Source organism: Peromyscus californicus, unplaced genomic scaffold (assembly GCF_007827085.1).
Source record: "Peromyscus californicus insignis strain IS unplaced genomic scaffold, ASM782708v3 Scaffold_7__1_contigs__length_154581171, whole genome shotgun sequence".
NCBI classification, from domain to species: domain Eukaryota; kingdom Metazoa; phylum Chordata; class Mammalia; order Rodentia; family Cricetidae; genus Peromyscus; species Peromyscus californicus.
This window is the reverse complement of record NW_026294595.1, coordinates 4,982,484-5,003,573: the sequence shown is the minus strand read 5'-3', so window position 1 is coordinate 5,003,573 and position 21,090 is coordinate 4,982,484. Positions and strand designations below refer to the sequence as shown.

The 21,090-nt window shown below is 38.5% G+C and overlaps 1 protein-coding gene across 3 annotated transcripts in view; it reads right to left on the bottom strand.

Annotated features, from left to right (window-relative positions):
• Pbx3 (PBX homeobox 3) overlaps positions 1 to 21,090 on the bottom strand; it is a 202,857-nt gene that overhangs the window by 55,614 nt on the left and 126,153 nt on the right. The window contains exon 1 of one of the 3 annotated variants that reach the window (XM_052726215.1): positions 3,728 to 3,821. The exons of the other annotated variants lie outside the window; for them this stretch is intronic. Coding sequence (XP_052582175.1) covers positions 3,728 to 3,806 — 79 coding nt within the window. The 5' untranslated portion in view covers positions 3,807 to 3,821. Of the gene's footprint in view, positions 1 to 3,727; positions 3,822 to 21,090 lie in introns of those variants that run through there. 3 annotated transcript variants of the gene reach the window in all.

Sequence of the window (21,090 nt, the reverse complement as noted above, 5' to 3'; positions counted from 1 at the left end):
GTCCTTGTATACTCTGTGCATTACAAGCACTGGCTTACAGGGGCGGGGACCGCAAGCTTCCCTCAACACAGTCCCACACCTGCCCCCTTGCTTTTTCTCCCAGCAGAATGAGGTCGCCATGGCACTTTCATTTCCTGTCTTGTCAGTTAAGATCACTGCCATGCTGTGAATGGGATACCATTCCTCTGTGGAGCAGCTCCCTCTAACACAGAGGGCATCCTGTGCAGATCCAAGGCTGTATCCCTCCACGCTCTAGTGTTTGCAAGACCACATCTTCCAGACAGGGAAGTTCATTCTAGACACAGTTCACAATTCAAAACATTTCTGCCTAAAAGCAATGTCTCCTGTCCTTTGTCCTTTTATTCCTGCCGTAGACAGCTTTCACTTCCTACTTCACAAGTGTTAATGTTAATCTAACATAGGTATTAGAGCTTCATTCTTAGCCTAAAAGTTCTCCAGGTTTAAATTTAAATAGGAATTGAACACACATACCACCATCAAACAACACCTCTATCTTCCACAAGCATTCTCACTTGATTTTTTTAAATCATCTTATCCCAGTAGATGCCATTAACCTCACAGATTAGAAAACTACATTCCAAAGAGGTTAAGTTATCACAGAACCCATGGTCATATCTGAAGATTTTTTTGTTTTAAATCCAAATACAAAGCTGGAGAGATGGTTCAGCAGTTAAGAGTCTTAGCTGCTCTTCTAGAGGACATGGGTTTAATTCCCAGCACACATGTGATGGCTCACAACCATCTTTAACTCCAGTTCTTGCCTCCATGGGCACCAGGTTCACACAGACATACATATAGAAAAAACACCACACACACACACACACACACACACACACAGAGAGAGAGAGAGAGAGAGAGAGAGAGAGAGAGAGAGAGACTCAAAAAGTTTAAATAAAGTTTTCTCTTTCTTAAATAAAAAACCTAAAGAAATAGAACATGTAGAACATGATACTGGACTTAAGTGAGGCTGGAGAAATGGCTTGGCTGTTAAGAGCACCTGCTGCTACTCTTTCATAGTTCAGTTCTCAGCACCTACATCAGGCAGCTCACAACTGCCTGTAAATCCAACTGCTGAGGATTGGATGCCCTCTTCTGTCTGGCCTCTAAAGGCACTTGCACACATGTGGTATAAATGCACACATACATACACACAAAGACACATACTTTTTTTTTTTTTTTTTTTTTTTTTTGGTTTTTTCGAGACAGGGTTTCTCTGTGTAGCTTTGCGCCTTTTCCTGGAACTCACTTGGTAGCCCAGGCTGGCCTCGAACTCACAGAGATCCGCCTGGCTCTGCCTCCCGAGTGCTGGGATTAAAGGCGTGCGCCACCACCGCCCGGCCTAAGACACATACTTTTAAAAACAAATGAGTATGCTTAAACGTTACAATAAAATTCACATTGCAATTATAATAAAAATAAACCACAGCACAAGGGAATGTGGCTTTGGAGTCAGAACAGCCTAGATTCCCACCCTGCCTGTCACTCTGTCTCTATGATCCAAGGAAGTCTTTTGCTTCTCTCCCTGTGAATAGGGGTTCTACCAACTTACAGAATGATTGTGAAGTTCAAATGACATGAAATATATAAAAGGCCTAATACAGCACCTAGCACAGAAGTGCCACTTTAACAAATAATAAGTGACTTAAAACCACATAGCCAGAAATAATTTTATTAAAATATTGTGTCTTTCAGTCAGAGAATGAATTGTTTGGTATAATATATAAAAATGAAACATTACCAAAACCCCAACTTATGCATATAAACAATATGGATATGATCTGAAATAATTCTACCTTCCAATTTTAAGAATTATCTAATTTCTGATAGTATTTATTCCATGGTCAACTTTGTCCTTTTTTAAGATTCTAGCATTTTTCTGCATTAAATTCCATCATCATAGGTTGTGTTGCCATCACTCTGTAGCACATTTTGATAGCATGCTGTTTTACTGCTTTTTGCGATCTCAATGTTATGTCCCAAGCTTCACTCCTCCATCACCTCTAGGAGTTGAGTGGCACTCTGATGCGTGTCAATGACAAGACATATGGGTTGTTCATTGGGAGTGAGCTCTGCTCACACCTTTAAGAAAGCATGAAGCCTCAGGAACAGCTGTGTGAAGGAGCACAGGGAAGTAAATGGTGCTGCTGATTTGTTCTGAATAAGGCCTCTGCTCTTCCGGCAAATGTACTCATTAAAGTGTTCGAAATGGCTACACAGTGTTCTTGTTAAGATTAGTTAAAATGAGGCCAAGGTTACATATCCTCTTCATTAGTATTTTGGAAACTTTAATCAACTATTTCACAGATGAAATGAATGGTAATGTTAAAAAGCATGCATATCCATGTATAAAGTAAAATGTTTAGTCTGAAACTACTAATGGGGAGAAAGGGTCCTTTTTCCATTCATGAATTTACTCAAATGAAAATATTAGACTCCAGTTGAATTTTAAAATCTCAGATATATCTGTGCACCTTAAAGTGACCAATACCCGTCACTCATGGCAGTAAGAATACAGCCCTATCAGATAATTAATCTCATGCTTATCTGTGTATTCATTTCTCTTGCTGTAGCTATCTTCCTTTTCTCAAAAATGCAAAGTTAATTTCTAAATTATAGCCATTTGAATTAATTACGAACAGCATATACCTACCCTCCCCCTTTTTCCCCCTTCAGTAAAGAATTCCACTTTGTTATTTTTGGAATGTCAAATTATCTTGATGCACAGGCAATGCTCAGAAAGAAGCTAGTAAATACAGCATGAGGGTCATTGGTATTCCCTGTACATTCCAACAGAACAGCACACATAAAGTTTTATCTGTACTATTATAAAGGACACAGGCTTAGTTTTATTGGAAGAGCTTTGTGAAGCAAAACATGATTATAGGAAACATGAGCTTTTACTAGAGTTGCCACATGATTTTGTTTGCAAGTACATTGGGTTTTTAATATAAACACAGCATCTAAATAATGACTGAAAATGGCTTCTGTGCTTTTTCTGCAGCCTTCATCTATATGAGTCTTGCTTAAGTGTTCACATGCTCCTGTAAGAACTGCAGTCTCAGGCAACCGTGAGAAGCAAAGCTCACACGTGGGCTTCTTATGGTACCTCAACACCATTGCTCCCTTCCGTTAAAAACTATGCATGTTTCCCAAAAGAACAGCCATCTATGTAGCATGCAAGGACAACACAAAGTGCCTAAAAGCCTCTTCAAAGTAGATCTCCATGAATAATGTAAATAACTCATTTTTCTAGAAATACATCAAAAGGGTATATTCTTACATAGAAACTGCGAACAGTGGCTAGCTTGGCAAAGTCATTAAATACTCCAGTGAATTTTTTTAACTGTCTATTTTCTAGTACCAATAACAATAAAAAAGTTTAACTTAAAAAAATTATCTGTCAAAACTGTCCAACACTAACACTTTAAGCAAAGACAGCCAAAGATCCTTTCTTAGACTGGGGACGTAGTTCAGTGGCACAGCACTTGCTGAGCATGTATGAGACCTTCGGTAGATCTCTGTCAGAGCAAAAACAAAGGTCTGGGTTTTTTGTTTGTTTTTCATAAACATCTGACTTCTTAAAGCATATTCCTTCTCTTGAAATTACATAAATCTAAAACCTCGCTTTTAAGAAATAAGCCACATTTCCTATCCAACATATCAAAATCAAGGTAAAACTGAAAATAATGGCAATTAAATACAGTACCTCTCATTAGAACAATTAAAACAGCCCCTGCCCTGGGCATCTCTTTGTCTTCTTCAAGCAAGGAGAGTGCTGGAGGCATAAGGAGTGAGATTGTGGCACACAAACAGACACACAAACAATTAATTAGAAGAGTTGATTTAAGAAGAATGAGCACTTGATCCTTTAAATACAGCATCAATTATAAGCAGAACCTTTCCTAAGTTCCTCAAAAGGCAGTGTATAAATGTGCATCTACCCTGGCTTCCTGGTAATGAAAAAACTCTTCATTACTAACCTACTTCTCTGAGGAGGAAATAACCACGTCTACAGATTTATATTAAGAATCTACAGATTTCAAAATTGCCTAAAGAAACCTGATTTTGAACTGGATGTTTTAGGTGGTAAACCATGGAAATGTCAACTTTGATTTGAGCTAACAAAAAAAGAATTTAGAGGATGGATAAGCTCCAGGACCTTTGAATTAAATGAAAGACCAGAACACTCCACAGAATGTCTGCAATAACAGTCTCTACAGAAAATTATGAGGAACTACATAAATCCACCCTCTTCCTCTTCACACGGGCTCATTAAAGCTGTACTGACTCTCTGGGCAGCTATAATTCTGCTGCCTGATACCCTGGAATCACCCTGTCAATACCCAGTGGTGTGCTGCCTCTCCAACTATCTCTGCCCCTAATATTCCTCTCTTTGATGGGATTTGCTGACCTTTAATCTGATGCTAGTTTACTCTCATCACTGAAGTGTAAGTCGGAGAGCAATAAAACGGCAACCTCACTGATTCAAAAGGGAGAGCTAACGCCTGCTAACTGTGAATCTAACCTTTCGTAATGGCTCGCTCTTAAAGGAAGAAGCATGAAGTGGAAGGCAGCTAAAACAAACAATGTGGGATGCTGAACACAAGATTTATTAGAATCCCTTTTGCATGGGTATTACAAGAGGACATCAGGGCTGTTAAACAAGAGATACACAAATATTTGCCAGAGAGGCCAACGTCCCAGTCAGAATATCCTTCCATATCAATACAAGTTCAGATGGATGAAAAAGACTAGGACGATTCCAGGAGGACGGACAGAAACAACACCGGAGTAATAAAATCGTTAAAATTAGGTGCTTTCCTGCAGTGGGGCCTGAAACTATAATGACTGAAAATCAAAGACTCAAATTCTTATCAGTTCTTCTGGAATTAAAACAGTGGAAAATAAATGCTTCCAAATAATTTCCAGCACATTCTAAAAGCAGACTAATAATAAGGCCTCACATTTTTTCTTTAAGAGCTTTCTACATGCTAGGCACTCTCACAATCCTCTATCTGGATTAACTCATTCAGTCATTCCATTCTAATATCCTGAGGTGGATGCTACTATTGTGCCCACTTTAGTCATTATGAAACTGAGGCAGCTGGGGGGGATGTGTTGGTGAGACAAGAATAGGAGGGGGAGGGGATGAAGGAAGCAGGGAAAGAAGGCAGGCTAAAACAGTACAAATGACAAGTCCTCACTATCACATCCTAAGGAAGTTTGTGAGCTCACAAAATTTGTTCTTTGTTTTAAAAATCAAACAATGAGTTTGAAGCAACAAAACTAAGAAATATCACTGTATATACAACACAATTCTATCATTTTAATGTTGGCCTCCAAGTAAATCTCTTGAAGATCAACATCACCAGGTGTATTTTCCAAAGATATTGACAAGGAAGAAGCAGGCAGCTAAGAATCTGAATGCTACAATACCATAGCCCAAAATAGCTCACATTTCAAAGTACAAAGCATATTTATTAAGCAGAAAACAAACCTATTATCCCATGTTCTCAAACGAATGCAAATTCTGGCCTTTGCTTACACTCTGAAATTGCCATCGGCTTCTTTTGTTTTCAAATGACTGATCTAGCAATATTAAAAAAAAATTAGAAAGTCCATAATTAAATCCAAAGTATATGTGGACTAATAGCAAGTAGCGGTAGTGGCCACTTTTTATCTGCCTGCATATGGGCCAAGTGTGACTTTCATCTTAAATCAATGGAGGGAACAAAGGAGGAGGAGGAGGAGGAGGAGGAGGAGGAGGAGGTGGAGGAGGAGGAGGAGGAGGAGGAGGAGGAGGAGGAGGAGGAGGAGGTGGAGGAGGAGGAGGAGGAGGAGGAGGAGGAGGAGGAGGAGGAGGAAGATGAGGCATAAGAGAAGGAAGGAGAGGAGGAGGAGGAGTATCTTTTAGAATGCAAGGCACATGACTCTATATAAAATACACACTAAATGCCAGAGTGTAAACAAAGCGTAAGTTACTACATAACAAATCTTTTCTAGTCCTCTTGGGGAAAACAGAGTCTGACAGCATTAGGTTCTAACAGGTGCAGATAGCAGAAGGATTACATATTCATTCTACCAGGGAGAAAAAGAATAATAAAAAGCATAATTTAATTTATAATTTATGTTTACAAGTGTTACTCTAAGAGTTACAGTCTGCCTTGCAGATTATTTGGTCTGGCTCAAGTTGACACGTTGCATCATAGAACAAGCCTGAAGGGTCTTCACAAACGTGTACAGTAATTAACACGTCATTAACACATTAACTAATACACATTCAACATCATCAATGTTAATAGCATAATAATTAACTTATTGTACATAGCACATAGCACCCCTGGCACTTTTTGAAATAAATTTGGAAATGTATGCCTTCAAATATTAAAAAGGTAGCTATTCACACTGAAATATCTCACCAATAAACATTTTATATGTGTATTGTGTGTGTTTTAAATGAGGCATAGTTAGTGATGCTACAAATTAACTGTATCTAATTCAAGCTGAACAGTACAAAAATACAAAGGACAAAGACAAGCCTTACATTGTGAAAGAACTAGTAATACATTAAAAATTTAATACTTGGCAGGTCAAATCTGGATACTCTCTGCTGAAGACAACCAATATTAATGAATCAGACCACAGAGTCATTGTCTAGGATCCCAGAGGAAACAATAATGTGAGTACAAATTCCTCTTGGAAGAGAAAATCCTGCAAAACTATTTAGCAGAATAGCACTGGCCACTCTCTCACACATAGGAAGCCTCAAGCTTCGAATAATGCCTTAGCTATGCATAATGCCTTATATATACATAACAACTTCGATATGCATGCACACAGGGCACGGTTTCAATTAAGCATTCAGTCTGATATTATTTTCCAGTTTTCAGGTCCTTGCAGTAAAAGTTTCTGCATAAAGGTTTGCCTCCTGCTAGTCTCTCTGAAATAAGAAATAATCACTTATTAAAACTACAAGTTCTGTTTTATTACCAGCAAGCTCTGAAAGATACAATTGAAGAAACAGATTTGGGTTTCTGTAACAATGAAAAGGAAAGGCAATTAAAAGGGAGACAAAGATAACATCAGGTTGTCCGGGCTTAAGCAAGGGTCCTGCCAGGTCAGGTGGCTACTTTTCACAGTTGATTTGTAGAACTCCTGAACAGAAACTGACAAGAAAAAATACAAAAGGACGAGACAAACAAAATAAACACATGGCAGACAGGCTATCGGGGGTAGCTGATCACTGTCTAGTTATTTTTAAAATAACATTCTCCAGCTGGAGAGATGGCTCAGCCATTAAGAGCACTGGCTGCTCTTCCAGAGAACCTAGGTTCAATTCCCAGCACCCACATGGAAGTTTGGGCCTGTCTGTAACTCCAGTTCCAGGGCTTCTGACACCCTCACACAGACACACATGCAGGCAAAACACCAATGAACACAAAATAAAAATAAATTATATATTTAAAAAGGAAAATATAATTCTCCCATAGCTTATGGAAGTAAGCCTAAATAGGCGAGTTGGTTCAGCTAGCTGCAGGTTATTTACTGTGTGAGGCCCACAGTCTATTTATGTTTTCATTCAATACACCTCTTCAAGCACCTACTCCATGGAACTGTATCATATTAAAACTCACAACTTGTCAGCAAATTATAACCACTAATTATAACCAAGTCTTGGTAACTTCAGACTCCTTGAGGAAACAGCTCCTTGAAGAAACAGTTATTTCAGAAAAGAAATTTTGAAATACAATTGCTAACATTTTAACTCAGTTCACATGCTATCTTCTAAAACTAGGTGTGCAACAATACCTCTATTTGTTAGGTTTTATATTAGTCAAGAAAGGAGGATACACAGCCAAATGCCATAACAAATCTACCAAGGTTCTCTAAGAAAAACATATTTATTTAAAAACCATAAAACCTACCAGTCTGTCTTTAAGTTGCTTTAGTTCTCAGCTATCATTGAGTCCCCGGGCATTACTGTGAGGTAGGTAAGTATCATTGCAATTGGAGATTAGAAAATTAGTAAAAACACCAACTTCCAAAAATAGGATGTTAAATTTTCTTCTAGCTTTAAAATTGTATAGTTCTACAACAGTGTCAAATGACCTACAAAACTACATAAAAACTTCTAATATTAAAGGCTTCTTCCTATCTGGTTAGAAAAAGAATAAATTATAATTTACTCCTTGAAAAGGACAATTTCCCTGTTTTGTTCTTATCTAGGAAAAGATCCTAAAAGCAGAGTAGCCCATTTTTAAGCATTTTGGTTTCCGGGTCTATTGAAAAGATGGTTAGTTATCTGCTAAAAATACATCCCATATCTAACACACGGCTTGACAGATGTGTCTCTTTTTGAGAAGCACCAGGGCTTCTTGGGAGGGTTGGTACTGTGATATAAATAATGCTATCATGCACGTAACTAGCACGGTCTAATGTGCTTCCAAGGATCTCTGTGGGGCTCCTTGGGTATAAAGCCACCTGACCACAGAGGCCACACTGTGGATGAACTAAACCGTCAGCAGTTTATCCTAGGGTCAGCTGCACTACACACAATTACACTGGGGTCACCTGGGTTATATAGGAAGCCTGAAGTTCTAAACTGTCATTAGAATACTGCGGCCCAATTTGAACAATACAGCAGTGCTCCTAATGATCTGAAAGGTGATTCGCTATTCAGACCCCAAGCAAAAGATGCAAATGTAGCACTGAAAGCTCCTTATTAAATACCCACAGGCTACATCTCTGCGCAATAAGTGGTCCAGGTCTTTCTAGAACATACTAATTAGATGAACAGAGAATCAGAAAAATGCAAAACCAGGTCATGCAGCAAAAATAGTGAAGTGTTAAAAAAAAAAAAAAGAGGCAGGGGAGGGGATGAAGAGAACACACCAAACATCTCATCCCCCATATTAAAAATTATCTACAATATAGGGGCAAAATAAATCATGTCAGGTCACTATCTGACTCACTCAAATTAGGGTGGTGGTACTACTAAAGTTGAATTTTAAGTTTATTGTCAGCGATGTGCTTAACTGATGACACAATAATATGAATAATACATTAAGCAAAAGCCCAATCTAAAATTCACTTGGCCTTGGGTTATCTCCCATTTCTAAAAACATTCAGCAATATTCTAGTTTATAAATGAAAGACAGTATCAAAAAAGGTCTTCTTCGTGGGTTTTACTCTTTAATAGTTCAGAGCACAGTTACCAAACGAACACCTCTACCTTTTTATAGACATTCTGCCCTACATCAGTCACTTCTAGATAAATACACACAGAGATACATTCAATACAGGAATATTACACTTGTCAAGCTTCAAGCACCTTCATATGAAGTGTTTGGACAAGGTATCTTTCCTTTCTAGTCTTTTGCAAAATGAAGTGCCGATGTCCAGATCCTTTCACTGTAGGAAGTGCAGAGCAGGGGCTAGTATTATACTCTAGCGACTAAGGAAGAATGCTGCAGACACTAACGGCGATATCGAGCACATTTGAAGCTGTGAGATTTGTGTGCTACCTGTGGAGCTTCATTTCTCTACTCCCTGACAATCATCTCTGCCCTGTCATAAAAAAACATGAAGTACACAGTAAGGGGGGAAATCAGGTCTCTGACATAAAAGAATGCCATGTCATAAGGTATTGGGGAATAAATTTGGCTTTTTTAGAAGCACTCCAACACCACAGATGTTTCTTTTATTTCATAAACATGTGGGGTGGGGGGAAGCCTCTCGATGTCCAACTGGGTTTTCCTGAGTTGTTTTGGGATGTTTGACCCCATTTTGCTACAAATTCATTTCTTATTTATTATACATCTTTCTAGTATGCTATATACATCTGGCCATCTATCTTAAATGATAAAGCTGTATTCATTAAAAATTATCTACTTGTAACAACATTTAATATAAGGCAGATAGCCATAGCCTCAACCACTACAGTTTGAAAGTATAGCACTTAGAGCACTGGGCAGGCAGGGCCTACAATCCAGCCCCTTTCTGCTGACTACACAGTACTTCTGTCACACGGCTTTGAACAAGGTCAGCCTCCCCTGAAGAATTTCTCTACCCATAAAACAACAGGCTGCACCAGACGTTCTACAGGCTCAGAATATGATTGGATATTATGACTATGAACTATGAACTGTAAGTGGCCCAATGATTCTGAAGTGTGCCTTTAAAAAATTCAACAGACCCTTAAACTTGTTTAATTTACTTTTTAAAACTAATTTAAACCATAACACCAACTTCCCTGAAGCTCAAGTTGAATTTTATGCCCAAGGAGACTATGGAAATTTCTGAGGAAAGCTTGTTGCCCTCTCATAATGGGGCCATTCTGAAGAAGGGTATGGAATGGTAGTGAGACAATATCTTTATAAGAACAGATGTTCCCAACTGAGAGGATGAGCCCTAAGATGTAGAGACACCTCCCCAAGAGCCTTTTCTGCCTTTTCTGGCTAAGGGACCACAGTACCACAGAAGGAATCTTAACAGGAACCTCTCCCTGTCTATTCCCTCACTCATGCATCGCTGACTTATTTATAGCAGGTCAGGGGTTCTTAAGTATAGACCGTGGATTGAAAGGCTGTATCTGTGAGGTTCTTACTTTCTATAGTGTTGAGTAGTTCTCAAAAACAAAGCCAAATGCTATATGTAAGTGAATGACAGTCAAAACGTTACAGTAACATCTTAATTATTTTAAAGCTGACTAAATGAATTATGTATAGCTAAATTTCATTTAGAATGCTCTTTTATTTAAAGCTACCATTCTTTTATTTTTATTATAGATGTATATGTGTGTGACTATATTAGTGTATGTCACGTGTGTGTAGGTGTCCGAGAGGACAGAAAAAGATGTTGAATGCCCTGGAACTGGAGCTACAGGTGATTGTGAACCACTCAATGTGAGTGCTGAAAACTGAACTCAGGTCTTCTGTGAAAAGAGCAAGTGTCCTTAAACAGTGGGCCATCGTTCCAGGCCAGAATACTATATCTTCAGTCAATATTTGTTTAATCTGGCCAGTGGTAAACATACACTCATGTAGTTCAGGCTCTTTGTTAGGTTATGTAAATAGTAATTCTAGCCATGTCCAATACACATGTACATCCATAGCCTCTGATGCTGCTCCGCATTGCAATTCAGTAGTCTCAAATCAGACAGCCCACCACAGCAGTTCGTCCCTGCATAAAGTACAAAATTTCACTATGTGGTTTCTAAAACATGTGAACACATTTTGCTGGTAATTGCGTCATTTTAGAATAGTTAAGGTCTTCACTAATTTTCTGAAGATATTCAAATATTTTACACCAAAAGCATAACTAACATTTCCCCAGGAAGATATAATAGTGATAATTCTGAAACACATAAAAAGGCTTCATCAGTTCACACTGTGCTAAAACAAAATACTCTGCTTTTCTGGTATTCTCAATAAAGGTCTTGAGTTTGATTGGATGGTGTAACAAACAATCTTCTGAATGTTTTTTGCCCTCAAGATGCTATTCTAAATGAATTAGTCTTCCACAAATTAATGAATTCATATTTTAAGATGCATTTGCAAAATGTTCTATCATTCCCATACTAATTTGCAACCTAGTCAAGAAATGTTAGCCTAACCAAAACAAAACAAAACAAAAATTCTGATGGGGAGTGAATGTCATGTTTGCATAAGGGGGAAAAAAGTGACTATAAAGCCTTTATATATTTGGTTTGACAAGGTTCTGTGTTTAAGTAAGTTTATTATGCATATTATTTCAAAACTCCAATAGTATCTAGAGATACATTTAACTATTGAAACTTTTTGTACAATGATTAAAATTTTTAAATCACATTAAATTACACGTAATTTCTTGAAATCAATTATGGACAAACAGGAAACAGTTAATATACTAATTACAGTAATTAAGAGTTGCCAATTTAATTATAGCTGGCGATATGAATGCTCTAGCATTTGTTAAGAGTGTAAAAACAGAGCTTTAATGCAGACTTGCTCACAACAGCTAACGGAGCCCTCCTCTGCCTCCCTGTGCTTCTCTGCTGACACAACAGCAGTGGGTTCGGATTGAAGAACTTGTCAGCGATCAGGCAGGAGGAGGCTAATTAGCTTGCAGGTTAATGAGTGTGATGGCTCTTGACAGCATTTTGTTCCAGCCTCTTCTGTATTTAAACAATAAATGATTACTTATACACAGTTGAGACAGTCTAACGATAACAGCCAAGCACATCTTAGACTTACAGATACACTATCAACTCTTTTGTTTTTAAATTTTAAAAATGTAAAATTTGTGCTAATTATAGCTCTACCACGTCATCACAAAATGCTTGAGAGGAAATGAGCACTTTTTAGAAAAGGTAATAAATATACTTTATATAGAGGTATGCCCTTTGAGCTGAAAATTTCCACTGAAAGGATGCCCAGTAGGCAGCATAATGGGACTGCTGAGTGATAATTTAAATATGGCAGCTTTTCAGTAATGTGCAATGACTTTCCTTTAAAAAATTTTTTCAAGGAAGAATTTTGTCTTCATTTTTTTATTCTAAGTTTTTCTGTGTGTGAAATAGGTACATAAGGCACACACAGAGGACTCTCTCTGCTTACCTTGTCGGTTACTTGGGATTTGAAAACAGGTGGTGAATTAAGGAAATAGCTCTATTGAGAGATTAACCCATTTCATCAGCCAGTGGAGAAGGAAATAAGAACATTTTTACAGCATCTCTATAATATATTTAGTGGAAACAGAAATGCCTAATAAAAGCACTAAGAAAAGCACTGAGAACTTCACAGCAGTTTGATTTACTTTGTAAAGTACCAAGCATTAAGATCTAAGTGGTGTGGGTTTTATTTACATGAGAAGAAAATGATATGTGTCTAGGAAAGCCTTACCTGGGAAATAAACTGAGCTTAGGCTGCATAGTATCACAGGAGGACTATTTCAGGTTACTGCCCAGTGCTCCCCAGGAACCTGAGCACAGACATGGAAGAGACACCTGCTGAGATTCACCTGGTTTTCTAAATTATTTTGCAGCACAGAAATATTATTTGTGTACCTTCACACTGCTGTATGATGAACATTTGAATAAACCAGAAAAGTAATAAAATCTTTGAATATGTACCCTTGTAATGTTTCTTTATGTTGAAGATTAAAAGTATTATATCCATCACCTTTATGGCAGCCAATCAATAACTGTCTACCAGAGAGCGTTCACAGACCTGGCCAGACCCAGCAGAGGAGGGGACTAGCACTAAAGCCTGTGTGTCATGGGGAGATGAGCCAGGTGGAATGAGTGTGGCTGCCAAGTACTGAATGCAAACACAAGTTCACACTCTGTGCTTAGCTGGTCCTCTCCCTTAGTTAGGATGAATAAATCTTTAGGTTCAAAATATAAGTACGTTCAAGTTTTTATATAGCTGTGTGTTCCTTACATATCTGCAGTCTGTAAGCAACCCATGACAAAAGCATATGAACACAAATTTCTCTGTGCCCTACAATAGAACTTGCTAGTAAACAAAGATGTGCCCTTGGCCTGCTATCCACTTCACCTCTAAACTGGGTAACACTGTCCAAAAGCCCAGGCCACAACACTGGGCAATACTTAGATGAACACACGGCATCAACTTTCCTTAAGTTTTAACACAATTAAATGTTGGACAATCAAAAACTCCCTCCAAACTTTAATACCAATTCTACCTGACTTTGGGAGTGGACTGACAGCTAGTCAAAATCAGTACCCATTCTGCCTTTTTAAATGAGAATATTCCTCAGTCTGAAAATTATTTATAGAGATTTTTTACTACCCTGTATACTGCAATGTTATTTCCTTTCCCACACACTAGCAAAGTCCATTTTCACAACTGCTATAAAGCGGCATGTTCACAGCTAGTAAAACAACTCAATAAATAGCCTCACGAAGCTATAGCTGTCTCATATCCTTTCCTCAATAAAAACAGAGGTGAACTGCTTATTTTCAGCAGCACACTATAAGAAGACAGAAGCATTATGACTGCTCATACATTCTGACTATCATTTGCCACAAGCTATATCTGTCAGCATTAAATAAAGCTGCATTATAAATGTAAACAAAACACCCACATCTACAAAATGAGCTGTCCGCCATGGCTGTAGGCATGAATTGAACCCGCTTATTGACTCAGGTTGCTCTTTTTATTTATTCTTCTACAAAGAAATGCATTTACTTTACCCTACAAGCCCAGTAGGTTTCAGAAAGGCAACTAGTCTTGTGTACAGCAAAAAAGGCACATGTTGACAAATGCATGTCTTAATAGAATATTATCTTGTGGGCAAACATTGACCAACTGTCTTTGTACAGTTGGTGTATTTTTTAAAAGTTATTCTGATCAAAACACTGAGTTGTAAATAATCATTGGACTTGATTCTCTGAGTATATATTTCTAAATTACAAGAAAATTAGGACAATAAGGATTTTATTTTCAAATTTTTGACAGAAAGGGGCAGACACCCATAACAACTAATTGTTCACCCTTCACATCTTGGGTGTTCACTGATTAAGCCAGTCTTATATATAGGAAGCTAAATACTCAGAGAATCCAACTATGCAGAGCATTAAGATTAACTCAAGCTGTCAAAAATCTCTCTGTAAAAATGAAAATACCAACTGCAGACTGACTTCTGTACTTCCTCCAGTGTTAGAGCCACTGTGTACTGTCATGGTGACACGGGAAGATGAATGTACAGGAAACTTGGTGAGCTTGGAAACATTTTTGCAATCTTTATTTTTAAATTTTGGGTGCTAGTAATTCTGAATCTACCACAGTAGGTTTACATTCTCATCTAGAACATTTCCAAAAGAAAAGAAGTAGCCCCTGGCCCTGCCTCTCTCTTGTTGACAGTCTCCCCCTAAGCTGCCCAGGTGTACCTTGAACTTGAACTTAATAGACCAAGGAATCTTCCTAGCTCAGTCTCCCAACTATATGCATGTGCCTTGGGCCCAGCTTCCTTTCTATTGTTTTATGAAAGGACATCATGCTGGGAAGTGGACAGCTATCTGAGATACAGACACACAGGATTCCTGAGAATGAACGCAGCTCTGGTAATGTTCTGACAGGTGTGCTACCCATTAAGGTCTTAGTCTATGTCCAGGCTTATTTTGAAAAGAAGCATCAATATGACAAATCATGACAAATGAAGGTACATCTCTAAGAAATTCCTTGCAGACAGTGTCAGAGAGCACATAAGAATCACAACGCACATGCATTATAGAAAACTGAAACTCATATTCCTTCAAACAATCACAAAGGCCTTTATGTGCATATCATCAAATAATTTCATAATTCACTTTCTTTAGTAAACTGATTTATTCAGCGTCATAAAGACAGAGCTCCAGTACTAGAGGAAAAATGAGCTTCAGTAGCCAAAGATCACCCAGTGGACTCTAGAAGTTCCATCTGGAGGTATACAGAGGTCAAGTACTCTAAAGAAGTTAGACTTACTGTCACCTGTTGAGCAATTAAGACTCAATGGGCAGTCTAAAAATTTATCCCTCTGATTGCAAAACAGCCCACATATTAGAGCCTAGATGTTTAAAGGAAGTTAAAGTATGGTGTTTAAAATATTAACAGGCACTGTCACAACTTATTCTTATGTAGAACATCATGCCCTGTGAGAGGGAAGGCACAAAAGTCCCTTTGCCCCTCACTACTCCACAGATGGCTGTTAATGATTACTGTGTTTCTTTCCTACCATAGGCCTGCTAACAAGAGCTACAGAGAGCTTACAGCCGCTATCCAGTGCGCAGGTCGCATCATTGTTGATGATGTTTACAGAAAAAAGGGAATGAGTACAAAGAAGTAGCATGCAGTAATTAATGTATGGTAGTGTAGTAATTTCTAGTCCTACCTCCATTTAAATAAAATAAAGCCCAGCAATGCCAGCGTAAATCAGAGAGAGCCACAGGGGAGCACAGCGAGGCAGACATTAAAGCAGAACCAGAGCCCTTCTTCACCCAAGCTACTACTATTATTACTCGTGCAAAGCAAATATTCAGCCTCCAACCCTAAATCATTTCAATTCCTATTTCCAAGTATAATTTAATCTTTTTCAGCGACACTTGATGCTTACTTCATCACAGCATAATGACAGATTAAAAAGTTGTTGAATTAAATATTAAAGAGGACTTCAGGCACTTCTGCATTTTTAAGGAATAACACAGATTGGGGATGAAATGAGAAGCCCAAATGCATATTTTATACCAAAAGGAAAGAATACATATATTTTTCCTCCAGGCCACCTACTTTGTAATAAAACACAGGGTAGGTTTTTATTTAGTGGATAGAAATGTGAAATAGTATAGGCTTCATATTACTGTAAACTGGCATCATACAGTGACATCAAGGCTAATGATACGATGTGAAAATATGATTTTTATATCTTGTAAAAATATTTACAATTTATTACTTGCATTGATTTAAGATTTTCTTAATTTGTGGATGTTTGTCTCAGATAATATCACAGATGATAGCATTAAAAAGCAAAGCATTATGTAAACGAATTTATGATTGGAACTGTTCTAAGTGGGTATGGGGAAAGTTGAACTGCATTGTAAATCAGATTCTTGTTCAAATGCTGAAGTACTAGGCCTCATATTGGAGGCTCCCACGAGACCTGGGTAAAATCAAAAATGAGATGTAGGTAGAGCAGTGTCTTAATTCTTAACTGGAATAGAAGCAAAGTTTTATATGCACACACACACACACACACACACACACACACACACACACACACATGAACATATATGTATACATAACAAGACTTAACTACAGAGGTTATGAATTTGAGAGGGAGTCAAGAGAACACAGAAGAGTTGGAGGAGGGAAGAAGAGAGGTAAAAATGATGCGAACACAGTACTCAGGTATAAGAGTCTCAAAAAACTATCAGAAAAGTAAAAAATTCTGGGAGCTTTTACTTAAGACACATATATGTGCATATTCAAAACTAAAATTCTAAAGGCCCAATGCTCACTAAATTTGTATGTTTTTCATGTTGTTTTTAAGAAAGAGCCCCACTCCAAGGTTTGGAAGAAAATACATTTTTAAATTCTTGTTTTGTTGCAAATTTAAAGCAATTCAATAGAGAAAAATGAGTTCCATGAATATTTTTTTTCTATTTGTGAAACAACAAATTACAGTCTTTTTATACATGCAGCTTTATACTGTGATGTGGTGATAATTTGTACATTGGCCTACTATATAAACTACTGAAAGTAGCATATCATTCTCCTCCAGTTTGACATTTCACTTACATGTTTCTAATGCTGCCGTTTTGTAATAAAAAGGTGGGGGGGTCTGCTCTTTGATGATTCAACCTTCACTTTAGAAAGTTGTACTTTTATGTATTCTATTAAAGAAAAGATTACCTATCTATAAGTGTGTGTTTTAGTGATTCAAAGTGACATTAAAAACATGTACCATGCAACAGAGTGGTCTATGTTGTCCTGGTGGGCCAAGGAGCAAATGACATTTGTTTTAAAAAAAACAGTTCATTTTTGGAACAAGAACATAGTATAATGCCAGAATACATTATTAAACACTTTTAAGTAATACATGTTATTTCCTAAATAGAAAAGACAAAGACATAGAGCTGGTTTCCCAGAAATTATGAGTTTGGCTGTGATGGAGGTAAATGTCATCTCTTCTGGCAACTACATATGGCCTTGAAAGGATGGCCTAATACCTTTTGGAAAAAATTTCACTATGATTGCTCCTGGCTGAATGTTCCAGGTTTTACTCACATAATGCTACACATGAAATCTTTTATTTTAAAGAAAAGCATGCAGTCGTACCAGGGAATTGTTTAGGAATCCAAAAGAGAGCAAAGCTTCTGTATTTCTTTTATTAATTTTTACAAATCTCAGTGTGCTGCTGCTCTACTGGCAGAGACTTGGCTAGTCACTCCTCCCAAGCAGACCATTCTAACCCCCACAATTACATGTGTAAGGTACACACTGTAGAAATGTTATCTTTTCTGATACTCTACAAAAAGAATAGAGAAACAGACGCATCCACCCTAGCAGCTCCAACAGTGCTTAACTGAAGCTAAGTCACTGGCAGGGAAACCCTGACAAGGGCACTTCCCCATGGTTTCCATACGGAAACCTTAAAGTGCAATCATCTCTCTGTTCTGGAGTATTTTCCAGCCAATAATAATGAAGTAATAATTCCACATCATCTAGGACATAGGGTCTCAACAAATGTTTGTACAGCTCAATTCCCTGTGCTCCCCATGTAAGTCAGTTCCATTGAAAGACACCATCATTAAGTTAGGACGCCTCCACACCAGTTACAGTGGGGAAACCTCCTTGATGATGTTATGATGTTTCAGATTCATAGCAGAGGGTTTTGTTTTTGTCTTATCCCTGCCCCCACCCCAAACCATTTTCCCAAGATGTCCATTTTTTTGCAGCTGGCTTGGCATTTTCTCCTGTCCGCTAAAACGTGCACATGGAGCCTTTCCGCGGTCCTCCTCTGAGATTCTCCTGTAGGCGGCAGCTCAGAGATCCCGGAAAGGCTCCTCTGCGTGGCCCCAAAGCAAGTTTCTGGGCTTAGGTTTGAGGACGCGGTGAGCAGCGGTGGAGCCGGAGTCTCAGAGCCCATTGTTCTCTGCGGCCACAGCCCTCCCGCCTAGCCTGACAGTGCTCCCGCCCTGACTGCATAATTAATGCAAATGGAGCAGCCTCCTGGTCTGCGGCTCTTAGGGTTTACTTTTGTGCGACACTTACGCAGGAATATTAACTAGAGAAAGCAGCATCACAACAGGGGTGGAAAATCAGCCTGTCAGGGACTCATTCCAAATGCCATGGAGAGCCGAGCGCCTTCGAGATTGTTTCATCAAGGTGATTGAGAACAAAAACTACCACAGAAAGAAAATTCGAGCCGAAACCGAGATCCCACAAGCCTGTATTTATCGCTCTAGTCTCGATTGTGTGGGGGAAAGGTTGTCACCACGCCTTCATGCAACCCTGAAGTAAGCAGCCACCCTGAGATGATACCCAAAAGCCAGGAGCCAGGACCCTCCTCTGCACTGGTCAGTGGTAACGCAGAACCACTGGTGCGGGAGATCCACATTTAACAGAATCCAAGGCCCATGTCCCATAGGATACTTGAAGGGCTCTGCCATAAGGTGCCTGGCGCTGTACTGTTGCTAGAGATCACGCTAAATGAAGAACAGCTGACTGTGTGAATTATGGGAGCGCTGACTTTTTTCCCTACACCGTGCTGTGGGTAAAAGTAATTAAATGCCATAGCTACGCTTCCAAATCATAATTTAACAAAAAAAAATATATCTTTTGAAATAACCTTAACAGCATTTTCACAATATTCTATATGAAGATGTATTCTTAAAGAGCTATGAGCACCCGTCCTTCTCACACTTGCCAGATTTTGCATTCTGTGCCAACTATTTAAAAAAATCAGGATTTTGTATTTCAAATACACGCATTTAATTACCTTTTGTTGTTGTTGTTGTTAAGACAGGATTTCTTTGTGTAGCCTTGGATGTCCTGAAACTAGCTCTGTAGACCAGACTGGCCTCAAATTCACGGAGACCTAATAGGTGCTGGAATTAAAAGCCTGTGCCACAGGGTTGGGGATTTAGTTCAGTGGTAGAATGCTTGCCTAGCAAGCACAAGGCCCTGGGTTCAGTCCTCAGCTCTGGGGGGAAAAAAAAAAAAAAAAAAAAAAAAAAGCCTGTGCCACCACCACCTGTCTAGTTAATTTCATTTAGACTTAAACAAAATATTATAAGTTTGTGAACAAATTCTGATAAATTACATGAAGGCTATGCTTTTATAATGACAATCAAATCTTAAACTTCCCAAAGATTTTACACATTTTAAGAAAGGAAATGAAATACAGTGGGGCGGGTGAGGGGGGGAGGGAGAGCATGGCTAGAAAATTTAATTCATTTTTTGGGGGTATAAAAGAATAGGAGAGGGGTGTGAATTAAATCCATGACTTCCCTAAATGCCATCAAATGGGTGTCTATTTCTGGAAGAGCTTGTGTGGCACCTCTCGTCTCACATAACAGAATAACTTAATCCTGAACATTCTCTAGAAATTCTTCCACACAAAGGGGTCAGTTGTATGCCACAGAGTAACCACACATGTATTTGTCCACTGAATGGCCAAGAACTAAATCCATCTGAGTATCTTCACTGACTTAATTAAATATGTGCACAATAACTGAAAATCATTCCTTTATCCACTCAATACACTCTGGGGCAGAAGAGATCAAAACAGACTCGCTGATCAAAAGGTTTACTTTAGACAGGAAGCAGCCGTCAGACCGTTGTTACAAATTAAAGGTATTATATTCAATCATTTTTAATCTCTTAAAAATGAATAACCCTTCTCTGCACATGAAATCATTTTTCTCCAGAGGTAGCATTTCTTTTATGTCTGAAGACATCCATTCCTTCATCATGCTCCAGTTCCACTAGCAGTGGTGACCATTTATCCATCATTCGCCTGAGTCAACCTTCTCACCAGCTCTGGATTCCTCTCTTTACCTAAGAGAACTCATCACGGATTTCAGCAGAAGCTTCTACTCCAAAAAATGGGAACCCATGCTCACTGCAGATGGCACCATCTTAAATCTCAGTCTACTGCTTGAATGTCCTTCCTGGCATTCTGCTATTAATAACTTCTATATTAACAAATGCTGCTTTATGTCCATTCACTATGTTTGGTAAGTATATGATAAATTTAACGTTACTTTCAAAAATAAGTAAATATGCCCTCTGATTTTCAAACATTTTACTATTAAGAATTTATAATCCGGGCTGGAGAGATGGCTCAGGGGTTAAGAGCGCTGACTCTTCTTCCAGAGGACCCGAGTTCAATTCCCAGCACCCACATGGCAGCTCACACCTGTCTGTAACTCCAGTTTCAGGGGACCCTGACACCCGTGGCAAAAACACAAATGCACATAAAATAAAATAAAATATATTAAAAAAAAGAATTTATAATCCAGTAGGGTTAAAGGTACATGCACTCTGGAGGCAGAGGCAGGCAAATCTCCGAGGCCAGCCTGGTCTA